Source organism: Falco cherrug, chromosome 5 (genome assembly GCF_023634085.1).
Source record: "Falco cherrug isolate bFalChe1 chromosome 5, bFalChe1.pri, whole genome shotgun sequence".
In the NCBI taxonomy this organism is placed as follows: Eukaryota; Metazoa; Chordata; class Aves; order Falconiformes; family Falconidae; genus Falco; species Falco cherrug.
Window position 1 is genome coordinate 92,089,897 of NC_073701.1, and position 24,810 is coordinate 92,114,706.

Consider the following 24,810-nt stretch of genomic DNA (forward strand, 5'->3'; position numbering starts at 1 on the left):
CTTAAGACGTAGTAATTGTCTTCAAAGAAACAAAATTCCTGTCCAAAATGTACTTCTGCAATCAATCACATCTATTTTTGTGACTGTTGATGCTTTTGGTTCCCCTCCCAGCCCGTGCCTCCCTTGCTCTCTGAAGCAACCTCCCCGTTATTCTCTGGACTTCAGCCATCCTTTCTCCCTGGATTCATGATTTCTGCCATTTCGTTACCTTCCATCACCAGGAATGCTGTTCCCAAACAGGCTTTCTGGCCTGTCGCCATCGTGTCATTACCACAGGCAGCAATGCAGAAGAGAGTTTCCTGAGCTGATCAGAGCTTGACCATGATGATGAGCCGTTCCATGGTCACCACGCAGGGTATGGAGCTCCTGGTGGCTGTGGCTGCCTCTTGGCTGCCAGCCTTTAGCAGCTGCAGCAGCTTTTCATCCTGTCAGTCAGCGTGAGGCCCCTGGGGCAGCTTTATTACAGCCGCCCAGGTGGGAAGCGGACTGCTGCTCCGCCTTGACGGCTCCGTGAAGCGGGTAGTTCTCCAGGCCGGTTCTGCTCCAGAGGTGCCCGTGTCCTCTGTTTGGTGGTAGATATTTCTCTATGACTTGTTCATTCTCTTGGCACTGCAGTTCCTGTCGGTGTTTCCCCCAGGATTACAGTGAAATCCCCACCAACGGGAGATGTGACATTTGTAAAACAACCTTCACGAGCTAAAGGCTGACAAGTCAAGTGAGCCTAACATAAATGTTAAGGTTGATGAGAAGCTGGTGCTCACCCTGCCTTTGTCATTAGCCAAACTCTTACTGTCTGAGAAGAACCAAGCTTTTGGTTTAGCATTTCAGGTAAAATTATTATTAATTGCATTTTAACATTCAACTTTAGAGCATTTAAGCAGTTGTTTTGGAGACGGAAGCATGGGACGTGAGAAAATAGTGAATGCATTTAGAGTATTGAGAAAGATGTTATTTGCATTGTGAAATATAAAGCTGTACAAGGTCTGTTTTAGAAAAATGCCTAAGAATTCACCTTACAGTATTGATGGAGTAGTAATTATTGGTTGTCTTTTGAGCAGAAAAGAGAGTTACATTGCTCCTGGGTTGGTCATATTGATGAATTTGGATTCTGTCTCTTTGAAACGACCCAAGCAAAGCCATGGTAAAAGAGCGAGCACAGGTGAAGAGAGCTGACCAAGATCAGCTTCTGTTGGCTGTAGGTCTCTGCTGGGAAGGAGGAGGGTCTGGGCAGTTCTAAGGCTGCCAAACAATTTGCCGAGTTCCTTTTAGCTGCTTTTTGAGTCGTAAGAGGACAGTGGCTGCCACTGATGGAGTTGGTTTTGCCAGCTAAATCAGATTCTTTTGAGGCAGGAGAGAAAGAAAAAAGATAAAAGCTGCTGGAAGGTGTGACAGCAGGGCTCTTTAATACTGTGTGGGGCACTTAATGTGGCCTAAATCTCATTCCCTCTTGTCTGATCTGCTGGGAATAACTGTCTGGCTATGGATTATTGAGGGCTGACACTGAGTGGTTTTGGATGCTGCTTTTAAGGTAAAGCTTCTCCCTTTCATCTGAAGGGATCTGGTTATCTCTGTCATCTTTTTCAAGGGCTTTATCTCCTTGCTTTGAAAAAGTCAGAAAGGGATGGCAGTGTTACCATCCGGACAATGATGCCAACCCACAACTTCATCAAGAGGTGTCAGAGCTTTCTAAGTTAAGCAGGTCAATATGTTTCTTTTTTCTATTTTCAGTTTTTGATGACTTCTAAAAACTAATTGGGCCCAGCAAACTTTGGGGAGGGTATAGAGGACAAGACAGGGACACTGGTGAGTGGAAGGGAAGAGATTCAGCAAGATGAATGACAGTTACAGTAAGAAAACTGTCCCAGGAGTTTCTCAACTGTTATTTTTAATAGAAGATTCTTTGTAGAAAAAATTCTTTGTAGAAGGTAATGAACGTCTTACATGTTCAGCAGCTAGTGCTGACCAGAGCACTTGAGTGCTGACCTGAGTGGAAATGTGAGATACGGGACTTCTGAGGCATCTTCCCTCATCATGATGGGATCCTTGACCCTTCCCTGCCTGCATCTCCCACCTGCTGCTCGGTCTGCTTCTCCCCTGTTTGCCCCTCATAGCCATGAGAGGTCAGTTTATCCAAAAAGTGCAGTTACTGCTGCCCCTCTCCCCCAGTCTCACTTCTTCTTTTTAAACCATGGGATTTAAAACTCACCTGCAAATGTGCCTGATCTCTCTGCAGTCCGAGTCGCACCAAAGCACTTTGTGGCTGCAGCAAGCCATTTTCCAGTTGTTACTTCTTTCCCTGTAGGCCCCGTGCTGCCCTCCGGAGACCCTGGGAAGAACAGGCAGAAGGTTCTCGGGGAGCTGACCCGGTGCAAAAAGTCAGCTTCATTATGGCCAGATGAGAGAAATCTTCTTTCCCTGCCTCTCTGGCTGTAACAGGGGATAGCTTTTCTCTTGGTGTTTGTTGATGTGCAAAAAATGCAAAGCGGCTCTTCAGAGTGTGTTGGCACCTGGTGTGGGTCCCTCGGCAGTAACTCACTATTCAGGTACAAACACTGAAGAGCTCTCAAGGGCACCTGGGACTGTTTTGTGCTCAGTCACTGCGTTCTTCTGAAGCCTCTCAATGCACCGATCGTCCGGCCCATCCTCCTTTTGCATCCCCTCAGTCTCAGGCAGCGCGCCCTGGGCTTCAGCAAAGAGGGAACGCGAAGTCCAGCTGCCCTGCCTAGGGGTGGCAGGAGCTGTGCCCGGGGGGGGCGGGGGGGGGGCAGCACCTTGTGCCTGCGCTGTGCCGTTCTCATCCTGTGCTCAAAACCTTGGGTCCGTCCCTTGGTTGCCCAGCTGCTCGCTTCTCTCACACGGCCAAACTCCATTAGCGACGCGTGTGCGCACGTGCTGTTTGTGGACCCCCAGCTCCTCCGCTTGCCCCCCGGCTGTGTGGCTTCGCGGGGGGTGAGGGGCGCTGGCAGAGCGGCTGCAGCCACTGTCACTGGCTTCTTGGAACCCAGAGCTGACTCCTCTCTCCAGCAAACTGAAGGCTCTTGGCCTCAGGACCATCTCCCACTTGTTAATACACGAACTTTGATGGAGATTCCCAGCAACGCTCCAATATGGGGGGGTTCTAGTTTCCATTTAGGAAGCTCAGAGCCCCTTGCTGGTTTACTTGCAGGCAGCAAAGTGTATTACAACCCCGCTTCTTCCTACCCTCGCTTCTGCTTTGCCAGGTTTGGTGGGCTCAGCTGCAGCTTCCCCGTGTTGCAGCATCACACGGGGATCTCGGCCTCTCCTCCCTCATCACCCCCGTTCCAGGAGGAGACTGCGCGTGTGAAACGGGCTGAGCCCCGCTGTTGTGTTTTCCTTAAGCCTAATTAACTGCCTCACTGCTCATCAGCTCCGGCTGCCAGCAGGCACGTCGGGGGTCGCAGTGCTGCCTTCGGGCCCCTGAACTCGAAGCGGGACCACAGTATCTCGCCGCGAGCGCGTCTGTTGGAACCAGCCGTGAACATAAACGCAGCCCCAGCCCGCCACCCCGCCACGCCACGGCAGCTCATGGGTAGTTAGTTACAGGCCCTGCCCTGCAGCTGCTGTTACCATCTCCCTCAGCCCTGTGCTCCCCCCGCACCAGCTGTGCACGACACCCGCCGGCCTTCCCCCAGTGGAACCGGGAACGTTCCTGCCACGCTACCGGAGCCCTCCCTGGCAGAGCAGCCGTGCTGGCGTGCCCTGTGCTGCCGTGAAGGCAGGCGGGAGCCAAGCGCCAGCCCGCTGCCCCACACAGGGACCGTTCCAGCTCTGCTGCGCGGGTGGCGGCAGCAGGACCCCGTCCTCCGGGACGGTGCCTGGCTACAGGCAGGAGGGGCCACAGCCTGTACTGGTGCTGCAACAGCCACCAGCCAGAAGAGGAACAGCCATGTACGGGGAGCTTGGTCCCCACTTGAAATGGGGTGCTGTTTGCGTGCACGTTTCCTTAAATGTCGGAGTTTTGCTGCAAATAGCACTAATGGAACATAATTATAAACAAGTTTTAGGAGGAAACCCCCAAGATCATTGTATCTATTAAATAAAGAACCAGGAGAGAGGAAATGGAGAGGAAAATCAGATTACAAGGTGTATTTAAAACTACGGCAAAACCAGCCTGGGCTAGTTAATGAACTATTAAGCCAGAATCTGAACAGATCAGTGTTTACAAAGTCTTTGCTTTACAGATACGCTGGCACTCAGTACCATTTACTACAATCGCTGGATGAAAGGTGGCCCTCTGTTGTACAGCAAGTTAAATTACATTAAATTACACCATCACCATTTCCCACTTTAGCTTTGAAATGCCTGTATTTGTGCAGCTTACACAAGACTTACTTCTGTGTGCAACATGCTACAAGAAAAACACCACAAAGACGCCGAAGCACACACATACACTGTGAGTTAGCGCAGCGTTTCCCCAAGGACAGCGGTTCAAAAGACTTAGCCAGGAAATCACCTCAGGGCAGCTCAGTTGTTCACCAGTGCCCCAGTTTTCATTCTGCAAGTTGTACTTAGCGTCTGCAGCAGCTGGAGTCTATTCTTTCCATTTCTAAAGGTTACCAGTGCAGCAACGTGCCAGAGTCTGTGCGTCAGAGCTGTCATTTCAAGCCATCTGCAACATGCTGCCGCTGCTTATTTAAATGTTAACTTTTCCGCTCCTCAAAACATGCAAGAAATGAAAATCATGAAACAATTACGTAGAGCTTTGTAAAGACTTTTCTGCCCACCTCCTTCCACAAAGACACGCAAGAGCATCTGAGGAAAATTCTGTAGCGGGGAACAGTGTCAGTTAATCTCAGGTGCAGATCCTGCACTTGCAGTGCTTGTATGCTCTTTAATTCCTTTAGCTACTTTATTATTTTTTTTTCCTTAGTGGTGCACTGGAAGCTTATGTTCAGTCAGTAAGAACAAGAGAAGGAAAGGAGTTTGCAACAGTCTATCCCATAATGGTTCAGCTGCTGCAGAAAGCAATGTCAACCCTTCAGTGAACATACCTGGACAACTCTCTCAAACAGGGAATGGACAGCAACACAGTCACGGGGCTTTGGTACCACACCAGTACTTAGGGTTCATGCAAATTACTCCCAAGTACATAAGCTTTACAATTAATGTGTTTACTTACTTCACTGGCGAAACCTCCATCTTCTTGCTTTACGTTCGCATTGTAGGAACTTATTTATACACAAATAAGGAAATTGTATAATTTTTATGTGCTCTAAGTCTGCATCTAATAAAATTGAATCACTTCAGCATTCCTTTTGAATTTAGAAAGGTATAAAATTAGAACGTACTCAAATATTACAGTATAATTGCTGAATATCTCAATAAGGAAGTAGCTCTTTTCCTATAGTTTTAAACAGTTGGATACATTTTAGGCTTTTTGAGAAGACTATTCTAGCCTTTCAAAAGTACTATCAGTTCCCATCTAAAAATCACTGATTTTAACACAAGGAAAAATATTTATAAGTAATGTAAATGATTCTCTATTGCGCTTCTGTTTGCTTTGGAATAACTTACATTGATTTCAGCTCTTCTTTTGTTTAAACTGTAATAAAGAACATTGACTATCCAATCCTATCAGCATTTGAAATTCTTCAGCAACTTCCTAACTGCAAAGCATCAATACATACCTCAAATGGGTTGACACGAAGACTTCCGTGCGGAATGTGCTCCTCTCTGCAGGGCTGGCCTAATGATTAGTCACCTTCATTTTACAAAATACACACCACCAAGTTTTAATGAATTTATTTGAAATGATATACAAGAATATAGTGTGCAAAAATCTTAGGGGCAACATCATATAGACATGTGTCATAAACTGAAATTTACAGTTGTGATTCTTAAAAAAAAAAAAAACAACAAAAAAACACACAGCTGTTTAGTACATGAAAAGCTATGATTGTAAAAGTTCACAGCAGAAGCAATTGTAATCCTAATGCAGCTGCTCTAATTTTTAGACAGTTGGAGGAAAAAAAAAAAGTAAAGTGCAAGTGTTGCACGTATAGTTAAGTGCAAAGTTTGCCCCCACCATAAAGATGTCTTATGGCAAAATAAAATGTTGTAGAGTATGTGGCAAAGACAGAACACAGAATTAAAACTATGATGGTGACGATATCAACAGCACCATTTTTCTTGAGATAATGCTATTTATTCATTTCATCCTGTCCTGGGCCGTAACAGCTCTCACTAGTGCCAGCTGGTGCAAAACTATCTCCCTTGTGGATACAAATGTGATACGTGGCAACCCAAGCAGCAGCTCCCGTGCGACATCACACAACACTCTCCACTTACCGCGTGTTCTGGGCAACTTGCTGGCATCTGGGCAGGCTGGGAAGCTACAGGCTGGTAATACAGTTTGCCATTTCAGAAAAACCCAGGCCCCAGAATCGTAATCAATAATACGGTTGTGCAATACATATTAATCAGCAATAAGAATCAATGTATATAAACAGCTGTTACATATTTTAAAATTCCCCTTTTTGTACATTTTCTTTAAAAATAAACATTTATACACATCTCCTTCGCCTCTTTCTAAAGTACTTTAGCACCACAGGATATCCATTTTCAAGCCTATATTACCTGATGCATATATGAAGTTTGGAAGAAAAATAAGGCAATTTGGTTTAAATTGTTGATAGTTTCAGCTTACTTAATGTTCTATTGTAAAAAGCAAATCTGCACTCGTATTAGATCATTTCCAACTTGATGGTGCCGGTATTTTATGGTCATATAAAGTCACAACAAATACTTAAGACCTTGATCTTGCATCTTCTTGCCATCAAGCAACAGCCATTTTGTAAATACAGAGTTAACAGGAAAATTCTGGCTTAATGCTGTTGTGAGCCCTGAGAAAAAGAAGAGAAAACCAGGTTAGTGGTTACCAAGCAAAGGGGAGGCAGACCTTACCTTAACTGTAGCAAACATTTGTTCTGAAAGCCACAAGTACTTGTGATCATTGATCAGTTAGAAGAGAAGAAAAGGCTGAACGATTATTTTATCCCCTGATCGTCAGATCATCAAGGCTTCTTTGTCACAGCCTGGAGTCCACAGTTATTGCTTGGTAAGGTAACCAAGCTGCTAACAAAATTCATAGTTCACCGACAGAAAACAAGGTATTTCCTGCTGCAACGCTGCATTAACAAGTTCTACAGATACTGTTATCTTGGCTTGAAGACCCCAGGGACAAGGAAAATACTACTACAAGGCAGGGTAAGAAAGGCGTCCTTCTTACTAAGGCCAGCCCCCCACTGTTCTCCAGTTACACACCACGGCCCCAGTGAGTTCCTAGAAGCAGGTGCACGTGTGAAACGGAACTGATCTCCCCATCCAGTGCCCAAGACTGCAGCAGCGTAAAAGCAGAAGAAAAGAAATAAATAGTAGTATTTTAACTAAACCCACAAGGAAATCTAACAGAAGTTGTCACTGTTGATTAAAACAGAATACAGCGAACAGAAAACCAGCCTGTTCCTAGCAGCTAGGATTTGGTGAAACCTTCTGCAACAAGGGACTGAGAACTCAGCACCAAGTATGTACGGCAAAGCCGCAGCTTAAGTGTTGGTGCATTTCTTACGCAGTCTTAAGGCAACACTTGCAAATGCTGTTTAGAAAGCAGCCTCACTGACACATGAGAAGTAAGGGGGTGATTTGAGGATGCAATCTTAAACCTGTGAAGTCCACACCATGCTTGATGCTCCCGTCCAGGCATAAAACAGCTGATGAAAGGACCCGGCATTCCGTGCACCTCAGTGGATCTTTCCTTCCACCCTGCTTTTCTAGCTGAACATGAAGGATGGCAGAATCTCCTTTTTTCCACGTTCTCTTTATATGATAATATTAGCTTGAAAGCCCTTATCTTACCTAATATATCCCCCGCCTTGCTGCAGACTCATTAAATTGATGGCCTTCTACAAAGTGGAAAACAATCTATCTCCCCACAGAAGACGCGTTACCTGCTCTATTTATTTTACAATTAAAATAGAGTAATAAATAAAAGGGGTTAATGGAAAAAATATAATCTGCTCCCTCAACAACTTTGTATATGCTGATACAAATTATGAGTAAACAAGACAGAAAATGGTAAAGAAAAAGGAAACTGAATCGGAACAGGGAAGGATTCTGTGGGAGTTTTAAATGGTTTTGACAGACATGGACGGATGTAATTTAGGTACAACCTTATAAACTCAGTTACTTCATACAAAAGGTCACGTGCCCTCCCTCTGCATTTCATAAGCGCACTCACTTGCAGTCCAACAGAAATCATGCAACTCTCAGGAAACAGCCAGCCAGCCCCTCCCCTCCCCTATCTCTGGCCAGCTGTCCAAAAGCAAGTTACACAACACAGGGGAGTAAAATGAAGGTTTGGGCTACCCAAGAAAGCAGACAGCAGACTTTATCCTGCACAAAACCCACTCTAGTACCACATGAACACATTTAACTGCATTAAAAAAAACAAAGACCGCTTCCCAAACATACAGAATTTGTTCGTTTTCGTTTCCAACAGTCAGGATTTAAACGTTTCTGTTCTTCTGCCAAGGCCTTGGCTTCTAGCGTGTACATCCGTCTTTCTTCATTTTTCATTTTCTTCCACCTGTCACCAAGTATCACACTTATGGCTCTGCAAGATAAATGTTTACAGTATGGTCAGGACACCATGTTAAGAAATAAAGGAATATTCTTTTTTATCTCAGCACGTTAAAGACAAAAGTTAAACGTGGAAATAATACCCACAGAAGAAATCAACTGTATCTTTAAAGATTTTTTTTAAAAACAATCATGTTTCTGATTATCTTCTCAATCCTCCTTTTAACAGTTAAACAGCTGAGGCTTCTGTGTGAGCTGAGCACGGGTCAACGCACAGTCTAACATTTCAAAGGATGTACACAGCAACTTGCATAAACCAGAAAAATAGGGATGTTAAAAAACCCCAAACCACCACCAAATGGTAACTCACATTTGCTTTGCTCTGCTTTCGTACTAGAAGACCGCATGACAGATTTGCTGAAAATACGTTCTCTAATAATTAGGGCAATGATCTGAATATGACCTCAGCCAAACAAGTATTTCATTAACTGCAGATCCCCATGTCTATTTAACATATGCATGTAGCTTCTTCCACCTTCAATCCATACTGGGCGGAACATACTGGTAAGTTCCCATTCCTGAGCAGAAGGAATCAGTTGTTCTAACACACCTATCATCATTTCCAGAAGCTGAATGGATTGCTTTCCTACTCCTTATAAACTTGACGTCTTTTGGGCAATACTTCCCCGTATTATCATGCCATATTGCTTAACTACACTCCCAAATGTTGGATCAAGATTCCATTGAAGCTTTAACTCCATACTTCAGCTGAATGAAAATCTCTAAACAGCTCTTTTATCAATGCCAATTAGTAAATTAGTGAGTAGGTGCGCTTTGGCTTCAGATTACAGCGATGAAATTCTATGACCAGCTTTAAGGAAAAGGTGTGTACAACTACATACTTTGCTTTATCGTATTAAAAAGTTCCTTGCTGGTGGCAAAGCCATTCACAGACTTTCTAACACATCCAAGAAGAGCAAAGTGTCATCAGCCATTTCCACGGCATTACACATACAGCAGTTCTGAAGGCTTTTCTGCACCATACTAAGAAAATGGATTCTAATCCTGCAAGACCATGTTGTACTGGTCAGGCTCCCGCGAGGTGCAGAGCACTTGGAGAGCACAGCAAGAGCTCCGCTGGCGCTGCCGGTAAGCCTGTGCTGTCACATGCTCTGGTGACTCCTTTGAGCAAACTCCTCAAGTTGCAACCACATCCCATCAACATCAAATCTATGTGGACAGCCTGTCTGTCTGGCAATGGAATTTCTAGTCTTCTAGCCAAATTGTAAGCCACTATCTTTGGTCTGTCATCAGAAGGAAATACATTCCAGTTTAATGAGCTGGTTTTTTCATGTTTTGGCAGTATCCAGAGGCAAATCAACAGCACCAGAAACCTGGGTATGGTGACCAGTTTGTGCTGGGTCGCTCATACCCCCAGGAAAGAACACGGTGACCTAGAGAGAGCAGGCTTGCTGCTAAAGCCATTGCATTTCCACATAAAAATGCACTATAAAATCTTTAACATTCTAAAAATTTGTATGTATTTTATACCTCCAGAGAAAAAACTGCATGAGGCACTGAAAGTGAGTAGAGATCTGTATGTTTCAAAAAGCTTGAAAAATCTAACACAAGAGACAAAAGCTGCATTTCTCCAAGGAAACAGTAGTATGAGTGAACCACTGAGACTGAAAAGATGTATACAGCAAAATTTCCTGAAGTAACAGAGACCTAATTCTCATGACCATAAACAAGTACAAAAACCTGACCCTGCTGCATCACTGCCTTAGGCACCCGTCACCTCATCAGAACTTCGCAGTGCTCTGCACACTGCCTCTGTCGTCTTAAAACGCTGGTAAGATACCCCACCACATTTTAGCAACCAACTACGTGCAGCATGCAATCCCTCACATGCAGTTAATTCAAAAGAAATTACTGAACAGAACTGAGATCACCTCTGGTTTACTCAGTAATTATGTTCAGCATGAACAAATGTTAATAGCTGGGTGATTTTCTTCATCCTTAGATTGTACACTACTCAAATTATTCAAGTATTTCTGAAGCTTAACCAAGACCAACCATGGTTACAGTGGGAATATCTAGAAAAGAAACAAATGCTGCCCTAACACCAGTTTCTCAAGTACGGTCCTGCAGTCCACAGTATTTTTAAGTATCACGTGAATGCTGACTTGTGCTTTCAGTGTTTACAGCTCACTGTCTTGCTGACGTGACTTGAACTACTTTGTCTCTAAACAGACCGCTTAACTCAGGACATCTCAAGTTCTGTCCTTTCTTAAATGCGTAAGAAAAAAACCCAAAACCCATAGCAAACATAAGAACTCCGCTGAACAGAAATGAGTACTACGTATAAGCATCTCATTATATAAGCATATAATGAGATGATCTGCTCATTCATCTGAAAATGACACACACATTTAAGTAACAACAGTTGCCTTTGAATAGCTAAAATAATCAATGTCCCAGCAACGCTTAAGCAACAATAGCTGAATGCCTATAAAATCACCCTACACTAACTCTTATGATCAGTCTTCTGTGCTGTATCCTACGGGTGCCAAGAAACTGCCTCCACGGGCACTGCCCTCCAAACGGCCCGGGGAGCAGGGCAGGCTGGAACCTGGAGCTTTGTCATCACTTCCCTCCGAGGTAAACCTGCCCACTGAAATACTCAACTTCTGTTCACATCCATCCAGCTGCAGCTCCAGTTCACTTCATCTGTTTGAAATCAGCATTTTAAATTAAATATACAACCATCGTAAACTTTCCTAGCCAACATTTCTGTCTGATGGTTGCAATGAATTTGAAGGCAGCGCATCTGCTTCACTGAAATTACTATAAACACTGCAGAACATCACTGCTAGGACACACAAGACTGGTTGGGATTTAAAGATGGCTTATTTGTGTGGTAGGATTTTATTCCTCAACACCAGTTACAGCTTCCTTACTAGAATATTAGGAAATAGCCAAAACCCTCTCAAAGCCTGTCACCTTCAGTTTTTATGAGATTTAGCACTCAAATTGTTATGTGACAACGCAATTTTTATAGTAACAATTTTCATAATGTTATGAACATAAAACAACCTGATTGTAAGATCAGTGCATGTTCATGTGTTTTAGTTTATATTTACATTTGCACAATTAGCACAAAATATTTAATATTATTTAATTTTAAACTGATTAATTTTTATTTCATTATTTATAATCATATTTTGATAATATAAATTATCATATACACATACAGATATTATATGTGATATATTATATAAATATATTATCTATAAGTATAAGTAATAAATATATAGAATAGAAATAAAGATATAATAAATATATAATTGTTTAATACAATTTAGTATTAAAAAGAAAACACATCTAAAGGAGACCTTTATAAAAACATGATTAGACATGAATGTGCATCTAGATAGAAACAAAAGAAGAAACCAACAAAGAACCCTCCCCTCAAACACACGGTCATATGACTCTTCCTGCAACTTTCAGCAGATTACTTAATGCCTTCAGGACAAGCAAAATTTGGCAATGTGCTCTTTGGACTAAGATCTTTCAGGTATCCCAACAATCAGTACTCCATTACTCAATATGATATATTGTCTGAGTCTGAGAATAAATGTTTTTTAAAAATTATTTTTTAAAATTAATTTTCTGTTACAACACAAGAGAGCCTGGTACTTTTTTCCCCATGAGCATTTCTCATCAGTGTAAACAATGATTGTTGTGTATTTGTGACTCTGCTGGTGCACACACATAGATATGTCAGTTGTTTTACCTGAATGCTTTCTCAGAAGGTTAAGTTTGCCAAAAATGGCTTGTGTCAGATTTACTGAGTACTGTAAATACTTAAAGGTGTGCCCACAGATTAAGCTTTGTTCAGCATCTTTCAAAACTTGTTCTTAAAACAATATACATTTTGTTTCAAATGCAAAATCTAGTCCACTTAAATGTAAAGGTGGGACACGGCTCTTCTGCTAGCTCCCCAGTAATACAAAACTACATTTTATACCATTACCTGTTGTCTTTCCCTGGATACATCTGAGTATATTCCACTCTGTATTTTTTGGCAAAAAGCATGAAGGCATTCATTGGTCTTTTGCACTTGTTTGGAGAAGTGGCACTCACAGTACTTGCAGTCCCTGAGCTGTGGCTTTTGCCAGCTTTGCTGTACAAAGAACTGGAGGAAAGATGTGATGATGCAGTAGGCGCACAGTTTTTACTACTGCATTCTGATCTCTCAGCATCTTGATTGTTTGACCCTCCACAAGACAGAGAAGCGCGACGCTGGCGAGCCATGCTGCTTAGCACATAAACTGCAGAGGAATCCATTGGTGTAAAATCATAACTACAAGAAAAAGACATATCATAAAACGATCAAGTAATTTTCATGTAAAATCTCTAAATAGCCATTCGCTCTTCATCTCTGCTACATTTCTAGTATTCTAGTCTCTTTTGTGTGACATAATGATTTCTACCTGATGCACATATCAATGTGGGGGAAAAAAACCCAAACCAGAACTTTGACAAATGCATTAATAGCTTTTTTCAATGGAATGGTAACTGCAATTTCGCAAGATCAACTCCCCAGCTGTATATCAATTCATTATACAGTGTCTTCAAATTTCGTCCTCTTTTGAAATAACCGTCTTTCTTTCTGCTTCTGTCCTTACCATAAATGAAATCTGGTCAGCGAATGACAGGTACTAAAAGGGACAACTGATGTGGGAAGAATAAGCATGAAGTTCACTTGCAAATATGTATTGATTATAAATATGAAACCACTGCATTAAAGTTATATACACTATTGTACAAATAACTTCTCTAGGCAGTTAAATACTATTTTACAGACAAACCTTCCACCCAAGTGACAAGTTTGAAAACCCATGACACTGCTGCCCTCTAGTGACAAAAATGTGAGGTGCCGCTACATTTCAAGGTATTTTTAACACTTCGGCGAGTTGTTTTCATACAACTTAAGACCTCCAAATACTATAAACTGTTGTGATTTTTTTGTTCACCAACAACTACAATTAACCTCTGACCATTACAGAAGAAGTTTATTTCCACAGACTATTTGTTATCCTCTCCAAGTGTGTGCAGATCAGTTTGGGAACCACAGGCTACACTGTCCTCGGCATGCTATAAGGGGAAAATACACCTGTAAAGGTTCTACTCGATCATAAAGGTAAACCATTATGTTACCACCACAAAATAAACATAAAATGTATGTAACTCTAAGGCTCCACTCATCCACTGCTCGATGTGGCTACAGTTGCGTAATTTATGCCAAAAATAAGGGCTTTGAAGGGTTTTTTTTTTTCCAAACACGAAGTAGAACTACTAGAAAGGAAATGCTGCAAGTGATAGTCTAGCCCCCATCTGCAAAGTCCCCATCCTTCTGTGGGATGGAACCTAAATGCAAGGGTGGAGCCTTAAGGACTGCCTCCAAAATGCCTTAGAAAAGTAAAAAGCAACAAAGAAGGGGTAACACTGACAACCTTGCAGGCAAGTTCACAAGACAGTGAGAAAAGACCTCTGATCTACGAACAGTCTGGCACCCTTCACATTTCTAATCTCCCTCCCATAACCCAGCAACAGGACTTCGATTTTTAATTCTTCTGTCCTGCTAATCACAGCTCCTGCTGCACACTCCTTTTCAGTGACTTGCTTCCTTCTGCCCAGCAAGAAAGACAGGAAATTTGAAGTGTCCGAGCAGTATTCAGCTGGGCTGCACGACTTGAATTCACAAGCCCAGTTTCTTCAGTGGGATGCAAATACAGTGATTCTAACAGCTCTCTACATATGCAGCTCAGAATACGAGTTGGTAAGAAAAAAAACCAGGCACAGATGAGTGAGGACATGCAATTTTGGACCTCACGCTCCATGCCAGACTGAAATAATAAAAGAGCTCCTAGGGCCTGAACTGCAAACAGCATTTTAAATTCATTTTTTCTATTGTAAAACAACCCAAAAGGAACTGGACTAAAACACGTGCTAAAAAAGAGCTAACACTGTAGGAGAATATGGATCCTACTAAACCTGGAAATCTCAAAATAGTACGGAAAAGTCTTTGTGAGTAATACTCCTTCCTTAGAAACTTAGAATAATTTATGCTGGACAGGACCCCTGAAGGTTATCTGGTTGAACCTCTTGCTCAAAGCAATGCAAACCTCAAAGTTAATCAAACTATGAAGGTAAATTTGATATATTAGAAAAGAATCACAAAAAGCAGAATATACAAAAACATTAAGAATTTCAAAAGTACTCTATTCTAAAGCCACAGCACATGCATTTATTACTAAGAAACTACTCAGGTAATTCAGAGACACAGCTGCATATGAAGCACAAGTTAATAGCTGGCAGACATACTATTCTGGGAGAACTACTAGGTTTTTCAAACATAACCGACTTTACCTGAAGAATTTATAACAGATAATATATGTATTTTTACCACTTAATCTGGCCTAAACTATCATAAAAGGGAACTGAAAAGTTCTTTCACTCCAAACTCTTTGCAGTTTAGCAGAGCACATTATTACACAGATTTCATAGCATTCAGTCTACATTTCTCCCTCTTATTTATCTCGTATTACCAGAAGTATCCTCTCTGCTCTACAGAATGCTTCAAATTCTTGTAGACTTAAGGTGCCTTCTCATTAAATACAAGAGCCACTGAGGCCACTTTATCCAAAAATTACCTTTTAAATGTATCAAAAACACCTGAATCATCAAAGTTAATGGCATCAGGGTGTCCAGGAGGTAGACACAGATCTCCAAGATGCATTTCACAGCATGGAATGCCATGCTGTACCACAGTCAAGCTTGGATAAAAAGATGACCAACCTGAAGTGGTAAAGAGTTAAATTAGACAAATGGCCAGACAATCTCTCTAGTTCTTAACTGGAGCAATCCCATGCCTCTAAATGATACCATTTTACAAAAATGTTCTGATGTAGTTCCTTTCACCCAAAATAAAAATCAGAAACACTCAGGGAATACTTACTGCAAATAGTTTATTATCTCAAGTAAAATCTCATTCTACCAAAAAAAAGTAATTGAAAACTGGGAACTTTTATCATCAGAAATTTCCTGTTTAGCAAGTGAGAAAAGCCTCCCTTATTTGCAGCTTTCCTTTCTCCCCCCAAATTTTCTGCTTTCCTATGCTCCATTTATATATTTCATCAAACCTTTCCTTAAGAGATAATGCAGTATTTCTGTAGATTTATAGCTTTACAGTTTTGTTTGTTCAAATTCTGGATTTCTTTACTAAGAGAGTAAATTGATTCTACGACACCACTTTTACCAATTTCTTGAGCAACATGGGACGCCCATAAAATCCGCAAACACTTTCTAAGAATATTTTAATATACAACCAAGTGTAGTTGTAGCATTTCATACCTTTATTTTTAACATAAAAAGGATGATCAAGTCTGCATTCTACTGTAAGCAAGCCATCTTCCACTGTGCCAGGATCAAAAGTCAGCTTCAGCACTGACTCACCAAAGGAAATGCTTTCTTCATGAGAAATCAACTTCAAACCATCTGAACCATAGCCCTGTAAACGTACATACAGTTCAAAATTTTTCCCCCCAAGAAGAGCATGTACCTGTGTATACCATAGGTGTACCATCACCTTACATTAAAAAACACCAACATCCTAAAAGCTCTTGCTAGAAATTAATAAAGATGATGTAACAGTCAAAATACACCTAAATGAATTCAGTCCCATCGCTTTAAAGCAAGATACTCAAATAGCACAGCCATCAGCTCTAGTAAAGTTTAGTATAAACCTGTCTTCCTGAGACAGCAATTAAAGGCACAGGGATAACAAAACACTAAGTATTTGCTACAGGTATCAAAATAAATTTATTAAAACTAACAGCTACCTTGTAAGGACTCACTGGGAGATTTTCCTCTTTTCCACAACTTTCAGATCTTGCGAAATCTTCAACATCCTGCCACTCTTTATTGCGTCCTTTATGAAAGCACAAACGAGAGCCTAATAGATTTTTTCAAGGAAAAAAAAAAAAGAAAAAAATTACTGTTATGTAAAAAAGTCTGTGTTGCCCCCCCCAAAAAAGAACAAGACAAAACAACTACTTATTTGATAATCATGTGTTGTTCTACCTTTTAGAAAACAATGCCAAACAGTTGAAGGCCAAGAATGGCACCATCCTAAATCATCATCATCTGAAAGTGATGACATGCAGAAGATGCCAGATTCTGATTCACTATTTTCCTGTTAAAAAAAGGCAAAACAATGTTAATATTTTACTGAAGATGATGGGCTGGTCTTACCTGTCTTCAGATACATTCTCTAATTTGCATGTGTCATCGTTTTGCCTTAAATACTAACAGAAATGTAACATGAAGACAAAGATTCAAAGAATGCAGTAAATGTGAATGGAGTGTTTTCATCTCCTACCTTGAAATGTGCCATCCTGAAATTTTCAAGTTTCATTCTCTGAGATTCATTTCACACCTATGGACTATCTCATGCTTAGGTACAAACATTTTACAAGCCACCATTCCTTGGTCATCCACAAACCACCCAGAGTGCACGTTACTGTATGGTCAAATTACTGAAAAGCTGTAGGGCCAACATGTGTGGTTCTACATAAATCACGGGGAAAAGCCCCATGTCTTTAACAGACAAGTTTCAGACACAAATTAATAGACAGGAAAGGAAGAAGCAGGACTGACAAGTTTTGTGCATCTAAAAGATGGGTTTGTATTTCCTTTCAAGACAGCAAACAAGTTACTACAATTTTTTAAAGCTTGCTATAGAAGGAACTACAAGAGAAGCAGAGCTTTCTTAGAATGTGTTCTCTTCATAAAAATGTGTATGATGTAGCACTACAAGTTTATTGTGTTGGGTAGAAAGTAACAGAGTATCTAGCTTAAACAGAAATGGTATTAGAACTAAACAGGTGATTTTTTAAAAAAAAAAAGTTTCTCTTTTCAAAAAGCTTAATCCATTACTCATGCATCTGTATTTATTTTAGAAATGTTTCAGAACAACTCACCCTTTCATGTCTGACTGGTGTTTCATCCAAATCATTCTTGAAGTTGGGATCATTCTTTGAGGATCCTGGTGGAGGACGTGCATAGGAATGTAAACTTTTGCTTGTAGCTATTATGTGAACAGGAGATGACCTACAACAGAAAAATGTATTTTACAGTATCTCAGATTAAGACAACAGAAGACTTAGCTACCATTACTCTAAAATGCTTTTATTTTAACAAATATTTCTGTAGGCATGAGCCAAATACCAAATAAACTTCATATGCACCAACAGTCAAATGGTATCATTAAAGGATGCAAGCTCAGGCAAAGGGAGTACTTAGCATAACTCCTGCATAGCTTCTATGTATCACCCAAATGACTACCTTCGCATCAGCATCTCCTTGTTACAATGCTGAAGTTTTTACAAATATCTTGAGGTACACAGACATCTGCTCTGTCCTAACAATTAAATCCCCTGTGCATGAGTGTGAACGGTACTGCATTTAATTTTCTTACTATAAACCTGTAAGACCAAAGCCAGGCAATAAAAGGTAAAGACCAGAAATTTCTAAGATCCCACACTGCTTCTCACAGCCTCATGGAATTTACAGATCGCAAATCTGAAACAGTATCAATAAAAAATACATTGCATTATGCACTAGCAAGTATTAAGAATTTAACATAATAAATTCATCTTGATTTTTCATCTGCTGCTTCACATGAAGTAAATGGCTGTCATTTCTGAGCCTTCTGTGCAATGTCCTTATACCAGCCTACCTCATTCACCGCTAGCAATTAGCCATTTTTGCAACAGGCTCTGAAATGAGTCCTGTGCAATCTTCCACAGAAGAATAGTTACTATACAGAAAGATCAAAAATAGGGCTCCAGTTCAAAGGCAGGAGGTGTAAAAAGTGAAGAAAATGTTTCTGGAGACATAATATTACAAATCTTAAGAGTTCAAAACTGAAATGAACGTCAGTACCTGTTATAAAAAGAGCACTGCATCAAAGGACTTTGAGGACTTGTGGCTATATTTGCTAATTCTGTCAACCAGTTCACCCCGTTCTCACAATAACCACTTTCTGAATTGCTGTTTGAGGTATGTTGGTTCCAGGAAGACCTTGAACATTCCTGATGTGAAACATCAGCTCCAACCTGAAAAAGTGCAGGTGGGGCAGAATCCGTCTGCACAGCCTGTAGTTCAGGAAGATCATCTACAAACAAATGCACCAATTACCATAATTGTACCCATCAACAAATTCTAGTTGACACCAGATCTTGCAAATGAAAATAAAAAAGGAATTACAATGAAGTAACTGATTTTATTTTCTCATATCACAACGACCAACATTTCACAAACCCTATTCATAATTTTGACAAAATAGCCACAGAAATAATCACATTTCTGGTCTATTATACACTCATACAAGCAATTTAGCAATTAAAGAAAAACATTAAGTAACTAGATAAAAATGCAGTTCTGGTTTTAAAGTTTTTAACTAGACTAACTAGTTTACACAGAATTGTACCGAAGAATTACGCAAAAGTAGCAACATGCTTCACTGAAATACTAAATCAACAATTAATCTGTCCTAGCAGGTGCAACACTAAAAAATATGAACATCAGGGGCTGTACAAGGTAAAAGTTTTCCATGTTTCCACCAAGGAACTAGAATTATGTAAGTCAAAAGTCATGACAGCTGAGCATACGGTCTTGCAGAAGTGAATTCCTATCAACAATCTACATGTTACACAAGTTAAATAGAATAGCAGAGCCATATTTAACTGAAGTCTGTGTTACATGCTCTCATGTAACCAAGTATTGTTCTTAATCAAGCCAGGATTTCAATTAAATGTGTAAATATTTCACTGATGCTATCAATACTTTCTAACGTACATGTTATTTTTATCCAATACAGAAGAATGGAAGTTAAATCTTCCTCTAGCTCAGAATCTCTATTTGCAGGGGATCTAAAGCAGCATCATTTCCCTTTAGGAGGAGCTCTTGAGCTTTCTATTTCTCTCGTGCCAAAAAAAAAAAAAAGCTTCTCTGGAGATTAGGAGCAGAAATTTGTAACAGAAATTTGTAGCTCTCAGTTCAAGAACACATTTAAGTCAACAGGCTAGCGTGTCAGAACTGGAAACGCGTTAAAGGGAGAAGTGACTTCAAAATAAGACCTTCAGATACCACAATTCACTGTCATATGCCCTGCCCTACTTAAGTCAAAAACCAGTAAACTTCATTCAGCTGCTTCCAGTAATTTCACTATAGGAAAACAATAACAAATTTCAGAATTTGGCTTCCTCTGAAAAAGTCATGTTATTTACCAAGTTCCATGTGTTCATCACAGGATGCATATCCAGGAGAAGAGGGCAGGTTTTCATTACACTTCAGCAACTCCAGTGACTCATTCATCCCTGAAGCTCTCTTGTCCACTACCAGAAGGAGTTTCTGAACTGCATTAGGCATTTGATTTGTCTTCACTTCCCACACCATGTTAGGATGCTCCAAAGTGTCTGACTTTAAAGAGACAGAGGTTAAAAATTCATACACACATGAACTTTTTTAAATTGCACCTGACAAGTTACTTCATTACCAGAACCCTAACTCCTCCATCATCTGTTGAGAATCACAGCATAGTTTAGCTTGAAAGGGACCTCTAAGTACAACCCCTGCAGAAAGCAGAGTCAACTCTGAAGTCAGATGAGGCTGCCTGGGGCCCTTGCCACTTGAGTTTCTAGTACCTCCAAGGATGGAGATTCCCTGACACTTCTCAGGAACCTGCTCCATTGACCACTGTTGCTGTCAAGACTTTGTTCCTTACCCACATTTGACCTTCCCTTGCCGCAGCCTGTGTCTGCTGCCTCCACGAGTCTGGGGTCACCTCCTCAACCACCACTCAAGCCAAGGTAAAGAACATTCACTTGGTACGCCGAACCACCTCCCGTCACTGAAGGCAATCTGACAGGTCAGACAAGATTTGCCTTTGCTTAATCCATCCTGGCTATTCCCAGTCACCTCCTTGCCTTGTAACAGCTAGGACATGGCTGTCAGGAGGATCTGCCGCATAATCTTCTTGAAGGCTAAGGTTAGGCATTTCCCCAAATCCTCCTCCTTGAAGCCAGACATTTGCTTTTCTCCAGTTACTGGAGGCCCTTCTGCCACCAAATGCACTGCCTTTTGGAGAGCATCCTCACAGCGACACTGGCCAGCTCCCCCGACACAGCCTTCTGGCCTCGCCAACCTGGGCTGCCCCTAACCTGCCTCTCCTCTGCTGCTCCTCGCTCGGCCAGGCATGCTGCTACGCCCAGGGGCTCAAGGAACCTGGAAACAGGCCTTGCAAGTAAAGGACAAAGCAAAGATGCCGACCTCAACTCCTTGCTATTAGGTCTCCTACGCCATTTAGCACCGGGCCCACATCTTTCCTAGTTGTCCTTTCCCACTGCCCTTCACAGCCCTTGCTATCTCAGCTCTAGGTACAGTCTCAAACACATCTGACTGCTAACATCCTTAACTGCGTTGTAAATGGAAAGAAAAAGAAGCCTGTACTAGTTTTCACTGCAGTTTCATTTCCCTCAATCCCAGTACTGCAACATTCATACCAAAAGAAATATTTTAAATCATCTTTAGCAGTCAAGGAACTGTGTGATTATTCTCCACAACCACTGCCTCTAAAAGCTGGAAAACAAAGTTATGCAGTCTTTAGTAATGTGGTTATCTACTGTTTTTCTCAGATCACAATAAATTAAAGCTACTATAACATGAGTACCTTGTATTTAATGAATTATCCTTGAAAAAGTAAACAAGAGTGCACCACAAACGCACAGAAAACAAAGCTTATTAAGAAAGGAAACCTGAAAAATCTCCCACATGCATGTCCACTAAGTAAGCTATCATGCACCACGTTAGAGAAAGACAGCTAAAACTCGTCAGACCTTTTCATATGGAAAAGTAAGCCTATCATCCTAAGAGCTCCCTTAGTGCCATGCATAAAAAAACATCTGATAACAATTACAACAAAACAACAGCTTTATTTTAATAAACAGTTAAAAGGTGCTTTATGTATACAGCCAACATTTTTAATTCCATGTTTCCACTTATTCCATAAATTTGTTTCATTTATTTTACAGCTTGTCCTGTACATAACATAGTTCAGATGTAACCCTTTCAATTACATACTGGCCCGACCAGAAAGGCCTAACCTGAGCAGTGAATTTTTTTTACTGGAAAATTTCTAACCTTCTCCCTTCATAATCTTTCAAATACATGCAAAGCTTACATAAACTTTCATTCCAAACATAAAATGTTTGATCCTACTCAAATGGCACTACTGCAAAAGCCACAACAGTGTAATTCTGATTTTAAGGAGAGAGATGGTAAGAGAAATGAGAACATACAAAATAAACTATTAATGGCATGTGTATTTCACCCCTAAGAAGCATCATTAATGCAAATCATTCCTGTACCACCCATGAGGGACAGCAAAATTACAGAACACCACAAGGGCAGAAAGTTCAGTCATTTCTGAACAGAAAACCAGACCTCAGTAGTACAGGTCAGGACCTTGATGATTATCTCCATGTAATCAACTCTGAAAAGCCACTCCTTGTTTTTCTGGCTTGTCTAAGTCCTTCCATTCACGCCTTCTGCCTTGTTTTTCCTTCTGTTTTTTCTTCCTTCCTTTCCCGTTTTCCTGCCAAAATTAACTTATTTTGGGACTGCTACCTTCTCCTTCCTTGCTGCCAAGATTTGGAAGTACCTGTTCTGGTTACCCCAACACAATGGAAGTCTGAGATAAAGTACAGATACAACACACTAGTCTGACAAGAAAGCTGTTTGAGAAATAAATTATTCTTCCAAGTCACAAGAATTTCTCTAAACCAAAGCTACCCATGTACAAAAGCCAAAATATCCTCTTAACAACTGAATTAAAATAAAAAACAAAGTAAGTGCCCAACTTGAATTATCAAATTGTTTTTATTCTGCTTGATTAAAGCCTCCTTTGGACATCACGTGCTTCTCTCAGCCTTTCAGTGTTTTGGAACATTAAGGGGAACGGTCACTAATTAGCTTGTAAAGATTTATATTCTTTTTGTTTAACTTCATGTTCAAAACTTGTTGCAACAGATGCCTTCTAGAAGTATGCTTCCCAAAACTATAATTACTGCCATTTTCCTCAGAAGCTACATGAATTTAAGAATCTGTGCTTTAAAATATGTCAATATTAACAAAGAGCTTATTAACTAAACCACGTCTACTTTTGAAGGACAAAAATAAATTCAGAACAGAAGTAAACAAAGACTGTGGCCGAGAAGGGGTTCAGCAGGAACCGAGTAGTATCCACCCAAACCGCACCGTGCAGGAATGCCTGGGTGGAAGTGGTTTTCCTTCTGCTATTTGCCTTCCTTCCCCCAACCTACCGCTGCCGTCTTAGGCATAGTCTATGCCTGTAGCAATTTACTGGATGGTGTTTAATACGGAGAACAGCTTCTCCAAGCAAAACACAACATACTGGCAAGACTGGATCTACACCAGGGACTTTTACTGGCACAGCTGCTTTGATCAGGGATCCTCGCTCCGCATCCCGGCCTCGCACAGCTGTGCCAAAACGCTGCAGAGGCACAGCCGCAGAGCAGCAGCACAGAAACATGATTCACGATGTTTTGGCAAAGGCGGCCTTCCAGCACGGCACGGGCCGAACCCTACCCTACCTTCCGCCCAGCTCCTTCGGACTGTCGCCTCGCCCCGCCCCGCGAGGGCCGCGGAGGGAGCGCTCCACCCCCACCCCCCCATTCAAACGCCCATCGCAGAACAAACATGACTTTGATTACGTAACAGTTACAGCAGAACCAAAGGCGTGTGAGCACGCAGCAGTACGTGCCCCCCGCCGGAGGGCAGCCGCCCACCCCCCCCCAGCCCCCTCCACTACCCCCCCGCCCCCCCCCCCCCGCTCCGGGACAGACCCGGCCCGCGGCCGCGCCCCGGCCCTCGCCTCCCCCCGCCCGCACCCGGGCCCGTCACGTGACCCCGCCTGGACGCTGCCCTTGTTTATACACTGCTGCCGGCATGGCGCATGCGCGTAAGGCCCCATTCATTCACAACTGCGTAACAGCTCGGCCTGGCCGGGGGGAGGCGGCGGGGGCGCCCCCCCTTCGCCCCAGACCCTGCCGCTAACCCCCGGCCGGGACCCACCTGGCCCAAAGTCGTCGTCCCCCCGCTCCTCCTCCCCTCACGAGCCGCTGCTCTCCGTGACGGGGCAGAGCGCCCTCGCTCTGACAGACCGAGGCAGGCGGGCGCTCCCCGGGGGAAAAAAAAAAAAAAAAAAAAAAAAAAAACGGGGGGGACGCTCGCTCTACTTCGCTTGGTTCCGCGGCCTGGTGCCGCAGCTGAAGGACCCCTGGGGCGGCCGGCGCCCCCGTGGCCCTTCAGCCCAACAGCGCGGGAGCCTGGCGGCCCCGCAGGGCCGGTGAGAAAAGGCGCCCAGTAAACAATGTCCGGGCTCCTGCCACAAGCCAGAAGCCAACGGCCTTCTCGGCTCGGCCCGCGCCTGCCTCCGCTCCCCTCCGACCCGGCGGACCCCGCCCATGCCCCGCCGGGGCCTCGCAGCCCCCCAAAAGCGGCAGCTCCAAACTTTGTAGTACTTACCAAACCCGTCGCCATTACCAAATTCCCCTCAGCTCCCCCCCCCGCCACCTTCCCACAGCGAAGCCCCTCCCAATTCTGGCGGTGCTCGCTCGCCGAGTAGCCGAAGACAACATTGCGCAGGCCCCAGCCGCTCCCTATTGGCTGCTTGGCCCGTCTATCAGAACTCCGCGGAGGGCGGACATGTTTTGAATCTCCCGAGCAGCTGATTGCACCGCGCATCGCATCAATCAGCCCCAGACAGCGCTCCGATTGGCCAAGGCCCCTGCTGGCACGCGGAGGGGCGTTCTGGGAGTCGTAGTCTCCGCCGCCGCCACCGCGGGCTGACTCGGGCGCGATAAGACGACAGCCCCCAGGCTGCCCCGCGCGGCGCTCGGCCGATAGTAAACAAGAGTCACGGGGACACGTGTACCGCGGCCGCGGCCTGCAGCCCTCCGCCGGGCTCTGCGCAGGGCAGCCAGGGGCGGCGGGGCCGGCCGCCGGGCAGGGCCCCCCGCCCCGCAGCAACCCCGGGCGCGGAGAGGCGCTGCGGCGGCGGAG

General features: G+C 42.8%; 2 protein-coding genes across 2 annotated transcripts in view; one reads left to right on the top strand and one right to left on the bottom strand.

The window, feature by feature from the left end:
* COG5 (component of oligomeric golgi complex 5) overlaps positions 1 to 5,590 on the top strand; it is a 183,345-nt gene extending 177,755 nt beyond the window's left edge. Inside the window, exon 22 of the mRNA XM_055711500.1 lies at positions 4,892 to 5,590. Coding sequence (XP_055567475.1) covers positions 4,892 to 5,006 — 115 coding nt within the window. The 3' untranslated portion in view covers positions 5,007 to 5,590. The remainder of the gene's footprint in view (positions 1 to 4,891) is intronic.
* Positions 5,591 to 5,747: 157 nt separating this feature from the next.
* Positions 5,748 to 24,373, bottom strand: HBP1 (HMG-box transcription factor 1). Its single transcript, XM_055711501.1, has 11 exons — positions 24,274 to 24,373; positions 19,956 to 20,148; positions 18,610 to 18,841; positions 17,646 to 17,775; positions 16,747 to 16,858; positions 16,506 to 16,618; positions 16,018 to 16,174; positions 15,318 to 15,462; positions 12,635 to 12,964; positions 8,491 to 8,632; positions 5,748 to 6,863 (listed from the first exon to the last, which is right to left on the bottom strand). The coding sequence occupies exons 1-11, from the start codon at positions 24,286 to 24,288 to the stop codon at positions 6,846 to 6,848; spliced, it is 1,587 nt and encodes a 528-aa protein (XP_055567476.1). The 5' UTR covers positions 24,289 to 24,373; the 3' UTR covers positions 5,748 to 6,845.
* Between the last annotated feature and the right edge of the window lie 437 nt (positions 24,374 to 24,810).

What these genes read in the sequence shown, in the direction of transcription:
- HBP1 (XM_055711501.1), bottom strand. An exon ending in TCCCAGTGAGTCCTTACAAG is followed by an intron (nt 16,175 to 16,505) that starts GTAGCTGTTAGT and finishes GTACGTTTACAG; the next exon opens with GGCTATGGTTCAGATGGTTT. An exon ending in TATCCAGGGAAAGACAACAG is followed by an intron (nt 8,633 to 12,634) that starts GTAATGGTATAA and finishes TTTATCTTGCAG; the next exon opens with AGCCATAAGTGTGATACTTG.